The 16,455-nt window shown below is 36.5% G+C and overlaps 1 protein-coding gene across 1 annotated transcript in view; it reads right to left on the bottom strand.

The window, feature by feature from the left end:
* Positions 1–364: 364 nt before the first annotated feature.
* Positions 365–16,455, bottom strand: part of LOC306847430 (tumor necrosis factor receptor superfamily member 16-like) — a 34,559-nt gene continuing 18,468 nt past the window's right edge. Inside the window, exons 4-6 of the mRNA XM_079381382.1 lie at positions 10,486–10,708; positions 8,687–8,883; positions 365–2,004 (exon numbers count right to left, since the gene is read on the bottom strand). Of these exons, the coding sequence (XP_079237508.1) occupies positions 1,952–2,004; positions 8,687–8,883; positions 10,486–10,708 (473 nt within the window). The 3' untranslated portion in view covers positions 365–1,951. The remainder of the gene's footprint in view (positions 2,005–8,686; positions 8,884–10,485; positions 10,709–16,455) is intronic.

Here is a 16,455-nt window from a genome sequence, read left to right as displayed (position 1 = left end):
AGAGGTATTACAATATGAAGGTGGTTTATGAGGACACTGCCTATGTCCCCGTAATTCAAAAGGCTTAAAAAACATACTAAATGGTGTTTTTTTTGAAAATCTAAAAATGCACAAAGTCTCCTGTGAGGGCTAAGTTTAGGTGTAGGGTTGGTGTAGGGCAATAGCACACACAGTTTGTTCAGTATAAAACGCCTATGGAGAGTCCCCATAAACCACAAAAACCAACGTGTGTGTGTGTGTGTGTGTGGATGTGCAATGGAATATCTGTGTTAGGTCCCTAATGTCTATTTACGAGTTCAATATCCGTTGGATGGATAGAAAACAGGAAGCAAAGACTTTTTTTGTTGCGTTAACTTGTTTGTTTGGTTAGACCATTCTGATTTACTCTAAAGCTTATATAATAATGTTAAGGTACTTTTTATTGCCCCTTAGTCCAGGTCAGTGATGCATCCTTAGACCAGCTCTCTTTCTCGCAGCTTCCAGCTCATGACTGCTGAGATGGTTGAGTAATTCAAACCACATTATAGCATCTGAATCTGCGTCAGCATTCATGGAATGAATCATTTAACCAAGACAAAGAGTGAGAAAGAAAGTGCAAATGTGGCAGCAAAAGATGAAGAAAACCCAGACAGATGACTCATCGAGAGCTACAGTAAGAATCATTGATTGTAGAGTCTAAGAAAAAAAAGATAGTTTTTTTTTTTGTTTAAGGCTTGTGAGACTTAAGTCAGTGTAGTTACTGGTTGTTCATGTGACAATATGTAGTTAAAGATACAGATTTGTAGTAACTTTATATCAACAAAATATTATAATTTTTGTTTAGTAAATAGTTAAGACAAACTATTAGGTGGTCGATAAGGTTTCCTCAAAAGTACTCAAAGAATCATTACTGGAATCATTAACGAACCTGTGCTGGTAAGTTGAACCAAAACCAAATCCCTATCAAACCTTATTAATGGTAGGACATAAACATGAAGGTTACTTCTAGGAGTGCATGATGGCATCAAAATAGTTGTGTAGCTCTTTGAGTTCTGGCTTCTCTTTGCATTGTGTCTCAGATTTCTGAAGAGGTAAGGCGAGAAGATCTAGGCAATGAAACATAAACTGCAGTAACTAGAGGAAGGTAGGGAATATGACACTATGTGTGTTTTTTATAGAGGAAAGGTTGTGAAAGAGAGAAAAGGGAAGGCAAGCTAAGTATAGATCTGAGTCATTACATTATTAAAGGTCAGCAAATGTCACAGTCGTGAGTTGTTGCCCATAAACGGTGACCTGCGATCAGCCGCTTTGAAAGTAGACGGCGACTGGAAGTTCTGCGCTAACTGCATACAACCCCCAAAGTGTTAACACACACCTGAAAATGTGTACAATTCTGATTAAATAAAGGGCCTTGATGTTGTAGACAAAATCTATTAATACTTCAAAGATAAGGCAAAAACTAAATCCTTATTAGATCAGGCAGAAGGCTCCAGGTGGAGGAACCATGGTGCGGCTGCTAAATTGCGCGATATCCGTGAAGCCTGTGATAGCATCTCTTTGCGTCCTCTTGTGAAGCCTGGGACAGCCAGAGTTTGTGTCACAAGGGCGCGTTGATACATCTGAGCAACCCGGGATGTGTTAAACATTCATCAGAGTTTGTGGTGGGTTTCAGTATACATTATGGTGAACTTTCTTCAGGGTAATGGGCTTATGTTTATTTAGAAGTAGCTATTTTAAGCCAGTGAGTCTGATCGCTGATGTGGATCCATTGGTGCTATTGAACCAGCTCATCAACGAATCGTCTGTGCTGTGTTCAAAAGGATCAAAGGTCTTGTCTCTGTGTCCCTTGCTGGATGGCCATCATGGCTTCGCTCCTCCATTCTCCTCTTTCTGCTTCCTTGTTTCCTTCACTCCAACCTCTCATCCCCTCTTTATTGTTATATTGATAACATAGCATCCTCTTCCTCAATGGCTAGGCCTGAGGTGGGGGGGAGTCAGGCTGAGCCCCTCCATCCACTCTCACCACTAGAGGAAGAGAGAGAAAGGAAATGTTAGTGGTTCATGGTTAAATTCTTCAAGCAGTAATGTTTGTGAGTCAGTGACTGTATGAATTTATTATTTACTATTTTAAATTGTTTTCTTCTCTGTATTTGACAATTAAATTAAGCGATTTGGTTCATTCAAAGGATTCATTTTAAACACTTCCTGAAACTGCATTTTAGTTAAATGCTGATTTGTCCCAAATTACTTAATTGACTGCATAAAATTTCTCTATAAAGGATTAATAGTGCACACCAATATTTTTTGTAATTACACACACGCATGCAACTATTCAAATTTTTTAGGTCAGTCAGTTCATTCGTTTGTTTGTCCATCTGTTTGTTTGTCTGTTCATTCATTAATTTGTTTGTTTGTTTGTTTGCTTGTTTACTCATTTGTTCATTTGTTTGTTCTTTCATTCACTCATTAATTTATTTAAATGTTTCAGAAAGAAGTCTAATGCTAACCAAGCCTTATTTATTTGATAAAAATACTGTAAAACAGTAATATTGCGAAATATTATTACAATTAAAAAAATTGCTCAATAAATATTTATTGTCATTATCAATGTTGAAAACAGTTGTGCTGCTTAATATATTTATTCCAGCGTGTCATCAGCATTCAGTTCAAAAGCCAGCATTTCTGATGGTATGGGGGTGCATAAGTGCATACGGTATGGGCAGCTTGCATGTTTTGGAAGGCACTGTGCTAAAAGGTATATAAAGGTTTTAGAGCAACATATGCTCCCCTCCAGAAGATGTGTATTTCAGCAGGAAAATGCAAAACCACATACTGCAGCTATTACAACAGCATGGCTTACAGTCCAGATCTTTCAGCTATAGAGAACATTTGGTGCATCATTAAACAAAAAATACATCAAAGATGACCACGAACTCTTCAGCAGCTAGATGCCTATATCAGGCAAGAATGGGACTAAATTCCAACACCAAAACTCCAGAAACTCATAACCTTGATGCCCAGATGTCTTCAAACAGTTATGAAAAAAGAGAAGCGGCTACACCATGGTAAACATGCCCCGGTCCCAACTATTTTGAGACCTGTAGCAGGCATCAAATTTGAAATGAGCTCATTTTGTGCATAAGTGTAGAATTTCTCAGTTTAAACATTTGTTATGTTATTTATGTTCTATTGTGAATCTAAGTGAAAAAAATTGCCATTTTATGTTGTTACCCTAATTTATATTCTCATTATTTATTGTGCCACACAAATACTGCCTCAATGTAGTAAGTTATTTTTTGCTAGTGTAGATAATTTTCAAAATTGTGGTTTGACTGTAGTTAAACTTCTTTGACTAATGAATAACTTGAAGCAATGTCACAGTAACTTCCCTAAAGGTGAACATTGAATATTACAGAATCTTACACTAGGGGGTTTTCAGTTTGTTCTTACACTGTTTGACACTTTGTATCGGTGTTGACTAGTAATGGATCACACAACTTTAGTTATGAATATAGTTGACAAGAAAACGTATTATTTGTGCATGAATAATAGTAACCTTTAAATATTATTGGTGTGCACTAAATAATCCTTTACAGAGAAATATTATGCACTGCCTCATGTCATGTCAAAATGAAATACTGAAAACTTTTTCTCACTAAATAGCATGCAGGTTCCATTTTTAGCCGATTTAAGGCGAGCAGCGAGCAGCGAGCAGTCCCCCTGGAGCTCTGAGCATCCCGTTCCCCTCTGCCTGCCCTAACCATTTAACTGCAATCACTACTACATTCAGCCTGAAACACAAATGCCTCATTTTCCCACTAACCCTTCAATCTGTTGTCAATTGTGGGATGCCATGGAAACAGTTCCGGAATGCTGCAAGTAGGCTTTTAGTTCTGAGGTACCGTTTTGTGTCTGGAGCAATTCAGAGCTGTGCCATTTGTGTAATACCAAAAAAGAAAAAGAAAAAAACACCTTTTTCCCGTCTTGTATATGACATCATAGTAGTCTATGGAGACAAATGTAGCCATACTCACCCACTGGAGAAACAAAAGTCTACTGTTTAAATTAGTAAAGATGTAAACTGTGTATATGTACACTATAAACAAGCGGTATAAAAAGGCAAAAAAAATTAAAAATAAGTAAAGTTACTGTAGCTAGTGCTCAATAAAATCAAATTTAGATTTTTGGGGGGGTGAAATACAACTTAATTCAAAAGCATGTCTATAAAACTGGAGATAGTTTATCATATTCTATTCACACTTTCTATCAAACCTGGAAATGCTACAGTCTTTTGTCCCATGAGGGCCGTCCTACATTTTCAGTGTCCTCAGTGGGGGATGCGGTATTTTGACATCACATTCTCTCGGCCTGCCGAGGGTATTACTGACCAAACGTTATGCTCAAGAGCAACTCTGAGAGCACTGAGAAAGTGTGTGAAAATGTGCGTAGGCAAATAGTAAACATAATATTTCAATGTAGCTTCTTCTGTCATAGTTAAATATAGTTCAACAATATTACGCACACTATATGCAAAGACACATTTACAAAAGGCAATGGACTGTTTGTGATTTTGACTCATTTTTTAATGAGTCAAAAAGAAAAAAAACTCCCATGCACAGAAAGGTCTTGAACTGTATCAAGATGAGGGGAGGGACATGTTCCTTTAAAAGGATAGTTCACCTTTGTGTTCCAAATCTGTGTGACTGGCTTTCTTCTATATCTTCTATTTATTTGAAATATCTTTAGTATTTCACAGAAGAAAGTAAGTCATACAGGTTTGGAATTACATGAAGACAAAATCTCCAAATGTCAATGTTAAACCTGCACTGACAAAAGGGAAGATGGCGAATTTAGATGGATGAGAATGAATCTGAAAAGTATATATAGAGAGGAAGAAAAGCATAGTGATAGCCTGAAATTAGCTATGGTTCATGCTATATTGCCAGCCTTCGACCAGGTCAAATGACACACAGCCCGACAGGATTTGTCCCGACTCTCCTGATTAGCCGCTCAGACCTTGGCAGATGGTGTGACTGATCTTCATGTTGAGCAAAATGTGGATCACAAGTGGACTGAATTCCTTTAAATAAATTAAATACCCTTTCACCTTCATCCATCTCCTCTGATATCCACTCATCCATTCGTTTGTTCCCTAGAGTCTAGTGAAAGCTTGGAAAAGTAAGAGCTGCTAGAGAGTGACAGCGAAGAAGGGAGAAAGAAATACTGGTATACTAGCACTAACTACTAACGGTCTGTTGGTAACTCCTCCTGAACTACTGACACAGTACATTTACACCAGTTAATCAAGTTATTTGTCACTCCTAATTGACGGCAACAGACAACAGAGACCAGTCAACGAAGATATATGTACAGGCCGGAACTGCTGATTCTGCAGCACATTCACTGGCCTCTTGGGTGCTTTGACAAGTTCGCCCTATTAGCTAAAAAATACATCTGCACACATTTCTGAACACACCATGTGGGTCGTCGGAACGTTTTAATGATTCTGTAGAAGCGGCGGCAAACTTTTGTAGCTGATGCTTATTAGCAGCTTGTTGGTAGATCAAAAAATGCAGGCACTGACGCACCAGTAGGTCTAAAGTCGTCCTGCGATTTGTCATACAACAGCTCCTAATGAGCCAGTCTTACTGTCAGACTTTCTGGCCAGTGCATATTTCTCTAGCCTTAAACAGATTATGCTCACTGACCATCTAAAGTGTTTTGCACACAAAACTAGAAAGTGCTATTCAAAATTCTGCAGCTTCAGTCTGATTCTGTTTAAATACCGGCAGTTTTTAGATATGTTTTAGATAAACCAGTCCCTAAAGGACATGTAAAAACTAAAATGTATGGTTTTACTTGTCATTCAGACAGACCCTTAGACGGTTCCTGGCCAAACTAAGATGCAATGGGGACTTGATGCCATTAGACAAAAGTTTGGCTATACAAGATGAAACTGACATTGATGTTTCATTAGCTAAAGAAGCAGTGGTTTCTTAAACCTTCTAAAAGCTTTTAAATTTGTTCATTTTAGACCCCATTGTTAATTGTATTCAAAAGTGCACTGATACATCAATCAAAAATACTTCTAAACATCATTTAAAATGATCAAATAAAAATTTATGTTTATTATGTACTGTATTAGGAGACAGATGCTGTAATGGAAGATCCAAACGCAAAACATTGATCACTAAGTGTGGGCAATGAGGACTGAAGCTATAGGCAGAGCCAGAGACAGACCCTTGCCACTAATTGGTTAACAACTGGTGCATTTGTGTTTAGAGTAGCCATGTTTGAGAAATAAAGGAGGGATTGCCAGAAATACCTGATGGAAAAATCACACAGTTCTGGCTGACATTGTTGCATTATATGTGTGAATTATGGGAATATATGTGTGTGACTGACAGAATTGTTGATGGGAAAGGGAAAGGGAAAGGGAAGTGGTGTGTGGCCAAGTATGGTGGGCCATACTCGGAATTTGTGCTCTGCATTTAACCCCAAAATATATATATATATATATTTAAATATATACTCATGAAATACTCATTCATCCTATTATTTGTTGTACTGCTTAAATTAAGCTGATTTAAGTATATATATATATATATATATATATATATATATATGTGTGTGTGTGTGTGTGTGCGTGCGTGTGTGTGTTTTACTGTATTTACCATTACTCTAGTAAATGGATGTGTTTTGTTGTATCCTGGACCTCTGTGATGGTGTTTCAATGATCTGCTTCACATTCCTGACACTCTTGTTTTTGTTTTCCTCTTTCTTTGTAAAGATTGCCTCTCCTCCCCCCCAAACCCATCACCATTCACCACCCAGCTCCCATGATGCACCGCTGCACCCTCTCAAGAATGTCATAAGTCTCATCTCCAAAACCCAAGACTGTCTTTTTCTCCCTCATCTAAATCGGGTCTGAACTCAATAGTCTGATCATCTCATTCATAAATGTCTGTAGGCTGATGTCCTTCTTTCTTTCTTTCTTTCTTTCTTTCTTTCGAAGAGGACTGATGTATGTATGACAGGTTAACATAATGCCCTTGGCTCACAAAACTGTTTTCAATAAATGCAAATGAAAATGCTGCTACTTATTTATTCATTAAGAAGGTGCTTTTATCCGTAGTGATTCACTCAGGCCAGTACTTTCTCTCTTTCTCTCTCTTTCTCACACACACACATATAGTTGTGTGGAACATTAGATATGTGACATTTTAATATTTAATAAACTGTTCTATGTACTAACCTCTCTTTGTAAACAGACTATACTGATGCCATTATTATGATCTTTCATTTCTCTGTTCTATTTGCAGGCCTTAGTCACAAAGAAAAAACAGTGATTAATTCTTCCTCAAAAGCACCAGTTAAAGGATTAGTTCACTTCCAGAATAAAAATTCCCTAATAATTTACTCACCCCCATGTCATCAAAGATGTTCATGTCTTTCTTTCTTCAGTCGAAAAGGAATTAAGGATTTTGAGGAAAACATTTCAGGATTTTTCTCCATACAGTGGACTTCAATGGGTTGAATGCTTTTAAGGCATTTCTGGTTAAAAACCAGAGCCCGAGTCAATATGCTGTTCAGGGGGCCCAGAAAGCATAGTGTTTAAAAAGTAAAAAGTTTATTTTATTTTATTTTATTTTATTTTATTTTATTTTATTTTATTTTATTTTATTTTATTTTATTTTATTTTATTTTATTTTATTTTTTTATTTTATTTTATTTGAAAAAGACTGAAAATATCCTAAAAACCTTACTTTCTTTTTGCCTGAAGAAAGAAAGACATGAACATCTTGGATGACATAGGTAAACTATCACAAAATATTTATTCTGGAAATGAACTAATCCTTCAATTATTTTGTGTTTTAAAGGTAAAAAAAAGATAGACAACATATGTTGTTAAAGACATATAGCACATCGTTTTAGACATTTTATGCTCTTGCATTGCTGGATTTTCTTTGTCTTTCTTTTTTTCCTCTCTGTCATCATTTACTCACTCTCAAGTAGTTCCAAACCTGTATGAATGTCTTTGTTCTGCTGAACACAGAGGAAGATATTCTGAAGAATGTGGGAAACAGAGCAGTTCTGGGGCACCATTGACTTCCATAGTATTTTTTTTCCTACTATGGAAGTCAGTGCTGCCCCAAAACACCCTGGTTACAAACTTTCTTCAAAATATCTTCCTTTGTGTTCGGCAGAACAAAGAAATTCATACACTTCAGGGTGAGTAAATAATGACAGAATCTTCATTTTTGGGTGAACTATCCCTTTAATATCTGCAGTTCCTTTAGGATCCACTATTGGTGCTAGAGTTACACTTGACCTTTAAATGCGGTTTTGTGTGTGCAGCAGGTTGAATCAACATGGCCACTTTATTTGAGCTATTAACCCTCCCTATCTCGTCCCCATGGCGTCAGTCCTGTGCGAGGGAACTAGTGGACTATAATCGCCACCGTCTCGTGGTCTTTTAAATATTATTGAACAACACACAAGCGATTTAGAGATTTCCCTGGAATGTATGAAAGTACTTCATGGGTTTAGTTTCAGGGTCTGTGCATGTATATCTATGCAGTTCTCAGCTTGTGTGTTCCTTTTAAGATCTGAATGATAAACGTGTCAACGAACTTTCCGTTATTTAGACTGGTGCAGAAATGACAATAAATCCTCTTCAAGCCCTGTCTTTAGCTTGTGATCTTACCGATCTGCTCTGCTGCATGCAGCTGTGTGTGGGCCTGCGCCTGCGCCTGCGTCTGCGCTTGCTGCTCCTGCAGACTCTGGCTGTCCACTGAGATGCCGCTGTCACTGTGCAGCTTCTCTCCCTCTGGAGATGGTGTCTGATTTGCTGTGGCTGCGCGATTATTAGCTGCCTGTTTATTCTGCTTGCAGCTGTTCCACCTGGAAGGCACAGATGCACATGTACAGTACAAATCAATATAATGAGTGAGAGGAAAGCATCAGCAGCTTTTCAACAACAAAAATGCGTTTGCACAGTGGTGTTGTTTTAATATGCCGTAAATGTGTCTTCATGACTTTTTTTTTTTTTTTTTTACCAAACTTTGCATAAAGATGATTCTCAACTATGTTATAACAGAGTGATTTGATATACCTTTTTTCTTTCTGCAAAATGTGTGTACAATGGCCATAAACGGGTTTTCTCATTATATACAATGTATCTATAAACTAAATCTAATTTGCATATTAATGGGTTTTTGGGGTAACATGTAATGAAAAAAGAAGTGTAATAATGGGAGTAATAATTTACCAGATTTTCATAATAATATATAATATTTCATAGAATATTGAAATATAATTTCTTTCCCTATTCATTTGTTATGTCTCCCAAAACGTGTAATAAACATGCTTTTAGTCATGTGAGGATGTGTGTGAAATCAACTTCCTGAAAAAAATCATATTTTGATTTGAAACCTCATAACATTTTCCGGAGATGTTGATTTTTGACACACAATTTAAAAATTTGACAGATTTAAATGATAATTACAAAATATTATCATATTTCCATAAGAGTATTGCTAAATTAATTTCAGACATATTTGAAGATCAAGGAGAGGGAGTGGTCGTGGTGAAACATCCAATCATTTGGTATCCCTGAAAAGCCCAATGTGCTCTGTACAGGACATCCAGACTTAAAACTGTGGCATGTATAGTCTCAGAGAAATTCACTAAAATATAATGTCCTCATATGAGGCCGCAGGGTCTTAAGAGGTTAAAGCATATAATGCATTATAATTATTCATAATGTGCATTGTAATACATTATATCTTGTCATAAATAAGTACAACCAATTTAAAATGCATAGTATAAGTGTTATAATGTATTAACTATGGTTACAATTATTCATGAGATTGTACAATACATTATAAGGTGCATTACAAGGCATAATTAGTGCAATAAAACTACCTTTATAATGCATTATACATAAAGGCTTTAAGAACCTTGTAAAAATTGGTTGTAAATTTCTCATTATGCTATATTATCACGAAATCTTGCATTCAATCTTGTTGTCAGCTTGTTTTCTTTTAATTAGAACAGGTTTTGTACTTTTTTTGCATCATTGATCTGAGCTTATACACCTCTATCCATTTTTTAATGAGAAAAGGCATTATTTGTGGACAAATGTGTCAAAAATAACACAAAAAGGATTCAGAGGATTCAAAGAGAAATGCAAAAGAAAACAAGTTGTCAAAAAGATTGAATCCAAGATTTGGTGATAATGTTATAATATTATAAAATAATATAATATTATAATAATATTATCCACTACGTGGGTGGGGTGGGGGGGGGGGGTTGTTATGCCCTGTGTGAGTAAAGTCACTAAATTTCAGCACAATGTGATTACATTAACTAGCATTTTCAGGAAAAATACAGGATAAATACAAATTAAGACCAGGCCTGAATTATTCACCACCTATCACTGCCTCAATCATTTCAATCTGTTCTTACGTCTTTATTTTAAGTTTTTCCCTCTCAATCGCTCACCTCTTGAAGATGATGTAAGCCAGGAGGCCGACTACGACCGCTGCAAGGATGGGGCAGTAAATGGGAATCAGGTTCTCGTTTAGCCCTCTGCCAATGAAATGAGGGGAGCTGGGTTTGGGTGTGGTGGCGTCCCCTCCGGGGTTGGGGCTCCACAAACGGTTCGGATCAGTGACAAACGAACTGGAATCACTAGTGGAAGAGGGATACGTAGGACTCAAAGGATCTAGAAAAGAAAGAAAGACAGACACAGACACATGCATTAGCTCTGAATGACTGGACATAGAAGCAAACTGATGGTGAAAACTTCTGCAATCTGCTGTTACATCCAAACAGAATTCACACTATTTATGTAATTTAAAATGCAAATGGGATATTGAACTGAACCTAATGAGACCGTTAGTAGAGGCTGTGAAATTGACCAATGGCTGTCTGGATGGTGTTATATGATATATAGCCTTTTTTTTTACCCACTAAAGGCACTATTTGTCTTTTTATCTTTCTTCCTCTCTCTATTGATTTTAATGCATAATTTATACAAAGGCAACCCCCCATAAACTCCTTCCAGCTCCCAATAGAGCACAACAGTGGCCATCCACTTTTTAGAGGCCTTTGTGCCGGAAGTATTTTCCTATTCATTTTCTCTATAATCATTAAAACCAAAATGAACCAGCTCTGAGATTAATTACATTACAAACTTTTGGTTTAAATCGAAGAACTTAAAACTATTAATAATACATTACTCATCCAGTGAAGCTTTGCAAATGATGGTGCAATATAAAGCTATTGATTTAAGTCATAAATTCAGTAAGTTTTAATAGAAAGCAAAATATCTTTATGGAGGAAAAAAAATAAATGGCTTTTACTTATAGAACCCAACTGTTGCACTTATACACACACACACACACACACACACAACTTTCCTACGTTTTACTGTTGAACTATTCACTCTTTCTCAAGAAAGAGTCCAGAATCAAGTGGAGATTGTTATGGTTCATATCTTTCATGGCTGTAAAATTGGTGGTGACAGGGTTCGATCTGGCTCAACAGGCGGTCTTCACGTTGCCATGACTGTCTAAAACATTCTCATTCTCATCTGAACTGTTCCAGAGCGGCCATATGCGTGACTGATTGAGCAGTGCTGAAACAGAGAACCTTTTTGCAAGAACTTTGGTTTGATTTACAAGAAGCTCCAGCTAAAGAAGGAAATAAAGTTGAAGGTGCCGTTTAAGAACCAGCTCTTTTGATTAACATGCAACATTTAGGATTTGGAAACTGCTGTTAATCTCGCCTTTGATCTCACCGCAGTATGAAAATTCAGCTTAAGATGGCTATTGACCAGCCACTATGTTCTAAACCCAAAAATCATTCTAAAAGTGATTCCAGCGATATTGTTAGAGGTGTGCGTCATGAACTGAGAAATCAATTCACTTGATCTTTTGACGTATAAGAGGTCATTACTATAAAAACTATGGGGTGGTGATGGCGCAGTAGATAAGACACATGCCTTTGGTGTGAGAGACCCGGGTTTGAATCCACTGTGAGACACCAATGTGTCCCTGAGCAAGACACTTAACCCCTAGTGTTCCAGAGGCTCCAGAGGCGTGCGACCTCTGACATATATAGCAATTGTAAGTCGCTTTGGATAAAAGCGTCAGCTAAATGAATAAATGTAAATGTAAATGTAAAAACATCCTGTAACTTTGTTGTTAGTCTAAAAACAGCTTATATTGAAGGCAGTCAGCAAAATGACAGCTTGTGGAATGTTTAACTCCACGATGAAATAGTGTGGATAAGCACCGCCTCCATAGAAGATGATCAACACCTGCTTCTACATCACTGTCTGTTTAGCCCCACCCACCGATTCATGCATGTAGTAGGTAAATGACAAGAGCGGTTACAAAGCTCTACTCAAAAACCAAAAAATACACTCTATTTGACGAACTTTATTTTTAATGAAGTTCCAGACCACTTCAGTAAAAGCTTGGTCCTTTGTTCACTTTATTTTACCACGGATTCATTTACAAACCAGGTATTATTATTACATGGTAACTTTTGCTTTGTCTGTTATTACAGATCATTTAATATGTACTGAATATATGTGCATTTTTAACCTAAATCACAGTCCATCTGTGAAGAATGTAAGCTGTCAAACATACACAACTATTAGCCAGTCATAGCAGTGGGCTTCTAAATTATGTTTATTGGTGTAAAAATCTTGATAACTTTATAAGTGGACCTCAGAGAACAGTACAAAATAAAAAAACAAAGGCAGTTCATGCCCCCTTTATATTCAGTATGACATCTAACCTGATTAAGGTCTCGGTCTATTTTTAAAACTTAATAGTTATTGTTATCATTATAGATATCGTCCTTGGTGTGAACCAGCAACTCTGTTCCACAGCTACTAGCTTGTTTTATAGTCTATGAAGTGTCATATGAGTCATGTTTGAATATTAAAGTCATAATGAAAGTGACTTAGTTATGAGCTGTTTAACAATTAATTAAAGAACATTGTTTTCTAGATTGGTTTGCAGACACGCAGACACAGTCTTCTTATCTTTGGCACACCTTTCAAACTTGTGGGCATCTAAAGATGTGCAGCAGCCTTCTTTCTTTTCTTTATCAGTCTCTTTCACTTGCTGTCTCTCCCTCAGTAGCTGTCAGTCTTCTCAAGACCTCCCCAAGCCCGTCTCTTCCCTCTTTCTTGAAGGAAACATTCATTTGTTTTCTGAACGAGTATGCACTAAAAGTTAAACGATTTTTGAAAGTGCTCTCTCTTTTTCTTTCTCTGGCTCTCTGATTGAAAACCGAGTATGTGAAATTGCGATATGTGGATGTGTTTTCAGCCTGACTGAGCTTGAAACCTGAGTGAAAACTAGGCTTTTCTTTTTTGGACGAAGGCTGTAAAACTCACCCAAGCCAAAGGTTAACAATTTCAAATTCTTCTCTTTTTACTTTAAACATTTTTCTTCTTAAGTGGGCGTTTTCAAGACGAGGTGCCAAGTGTGAAGTGCTTGTTAACCCTCAGCTGGGTGCCTTATTTAATGAGGAGTCTTTATTCTCCTCCTCTCACAGTGCTGTTTTTTGGAAGGGATTTTAATGCTTATCTGGCGACCCTTTTCAAGTTTGTTATAATGGCTCTCTTTATCTAACAGAAAACACTCTCGAAAGACTGTCACACACACAGCAATCCTTATTCTCTCCTCGTGTGTGTGTGTGTGTGTGTGTGATAGACAGGAGGGGGAACGATAAGAGCCTGATGGGTGTGTGTGTGTGTGTGAACGGATATATGGCTAAATGAACAGAAGCTTTGCTGTTAAGTGCTCTGATTAGCTGCAGTAATTACACTAGCAGGAGGCATTAACACACACATATGCGCACACACTTAAAGATTTGTTATTTAAAATATATATAAATAGACAAGTTCTTAAAAATGTGAGGCTATTTGTTTGTGTATGCATGTTTGTATTTTTGTTATCATTTATATTTTTTATTTAAACTTAATTTACATTTTATTTTAAATGTGTCTTTTCAGTTTAGTTTAGGTTTTGTTAGTTTTCATTTTACCATAGTTAGCTCTAGTTTTATAATATGCCAAGTAAAAATGATTTGTATTTTATTTTGGTCCCAGTTATAAAACTGTGTTTTTGTTTAATTAGTTTTTTCCCAGGTAATTTAGTTTTTATTTTAGTTTAGATTTTATGTGTTTAGATTTTACAATGTGTTTTTGGCAGCGTTGAGCAATGTTGCCAATCTCATCAATTAGATGCATTTAAGTCAGAATCCAGAGTTTTTTGTTTAATGCAGAATTTTGCACACTCGTTTCATTATAACAAAGTGTAGACATGATATAAGATATAAGAATATCCAATCAGAATTTTAATAAATTAAAATAGTTTTTCATGCTGTTATAAGAACCAGAGGCAACAAATTAATCTGCATATAAACGTGGGATTCACTTTTGAAATTGCAATGATTGATATAGTGATTGATAACCATATAGCAATAGAAGGGACAGAAATATGAAATGTCAAAATAGATTATTAACCCTTTCCCCATGTAAAAAAAATAAAAAACAATTTAAAAAAATGCATGGTGATAGAATAAAACTTTTTTTTTTTTTTTTTTTTTTTTTTCTATAAAGTAGAGGCTCTGTTCTTTATTTTGATGTTTTTCATGATCATATATTCATACAACAAAATAGTCTGGGGGCCATGAAAATTTAGTGAAAATTATCAAAAACGCTGACAGTGGCTGGCAACTTTTTTGAAAAAACACTGATGGGGAAAGAGTTAAGGCTAGAGCACCCTTAGTGATTTGATTCTGGAACCCGGTCTGTGCTGATTAGAGATAAAAATATAATATAGTTCACATAACCATGAGTTCATTGTGGCAAATGGTCCAAACGTTTAGAGAAGTTGTTCAGGAAATCTAAACCCGATGGTAAACCACTTACTAATCACCAAATCTAATCACCTTACAAGCAAAAATTTGCTTCAAGAATAAAAATAAGAAATGTCCGTTAATCGTTTCGGATAGTTTCTTTCAACAGAAAGAGCAATCTATGTTTATACATCTCTCTATATGAAGCATAGACTTCATTCAATCCACAACAAGTCAAATATATTATTGAAAAATGGCTATTTTTAACTCTTCCAGACTAGGGTGAAGTCATTATGTACATTAACAATGTGATGTGAGACGAATATAGTGCGCTTTTTTTGTAATATACGACCACCCTTGAACTTATTCTTCTGTCATATCAAAGATGAACAGTGTTTTCTTTGCCACTGCAGCCATCTATCTGAGCAATGAGTGACAAAACAATAATGCTAGGAGTGGGAAATGAAACCCGGAGTGGAGTTGGAGCAAAACAGAAATTTTGCTGTCGCTCCACTCCACTCACACACTCTGATATGTGTGTGTGCGTGCGTGCGTGCGTGTGTGTGTGTGTGATGCAGTAGCTGTGATAGAGGTCACAGATTGAAACCCGAGAGTTAGAAACCTCAGCGGCCTTATCGATCCAACAAAGGAAAGAGCTCAGCACATCTCTCTCTTTCTGTCACACACACAGACACATGCCACTTAAGTTTGTATGTGCTGCAGGAAATGAATCATGGACCACCAGCGTGTAGAGAGACTGATCATTTTAGACATGTGTGCTGTGGTCATTCTCATGAACAAGCTTGTTTTTAATGTGCCACCCTCATCAAAGGGCACAGAAATGACTGACCCACCAGAGAGATAGACATGAAAGGGTCAGAGATACACAGACAGCGAGCAAGATGGAGAGAGAGAGAAGCAGGAAAGGTCACATATAAGGTCATTTTAAGGATGATAATGTGGTGCTCGCAGAGGGTGGTCATCTGTACAGAAATACATAAGGACCTCTATGACTGTGTGTGTGTGTGACAGGGCAGAACAAGGCTGCTCTGTGCTGTAACCGTACACAAAAAAGGATGATCATATTATCTTCAGGACAGTGTTGGGGGAGATATTTTAAAACTGCAGCTTCCAATTATACAAGCTAATAATAAAGTAGTTGAATTACAGTCGAATGAAAAAGTATCTTAGTTTTCTACACTACAAGTTAATAACAAAATGTAGTTTTAAGTAGGTTTTTTAAAGTATACACACTACCATTCACTTGCTTTAACTGTTATGGCAAAGCTGTTTTTTTTTTCCTTTAGAAATCATTCAAATTTGCTGATTTGGTGCTCACAAAACATTTTTAGTATTATCAGTATTGAAAACAGTTGTGCTGCTTAATATGTTTGTGGAAAGTGTGATACATATTTTCAGGATGTCAAAGAACAGTTAATAATAGCATTACAAATGTTTTGTCACTTTTGATCAATTTAATTTCCTTGCTGAGTAAATTGTGTGATTTCTTTCAAAAACAAAATCTTACTGACCCCAAACTTTGTTGATTTGTTTGCTGTTGAATTTTTTTCTAAATGAAAATAGGCA

The sequence above is a fragment of the Barbus barbus genome (genome assembly GCF_936440315.1).
Source record: "Barbus barbus genome assembly, chromosome: 3".
In the NCBI taxonomy this organism is placed as follows: Eukaryota; Metazoa; Chordata; class Actinopteri; order Cypriniformes; family Cyprinidae; genus Barbus; species Barbus barbus.
The sequence above is the reverse complement of the archived record's forward strand: the minus strand, read 5'-3'. Positions and strand labels throughout refer to the sequence as shown.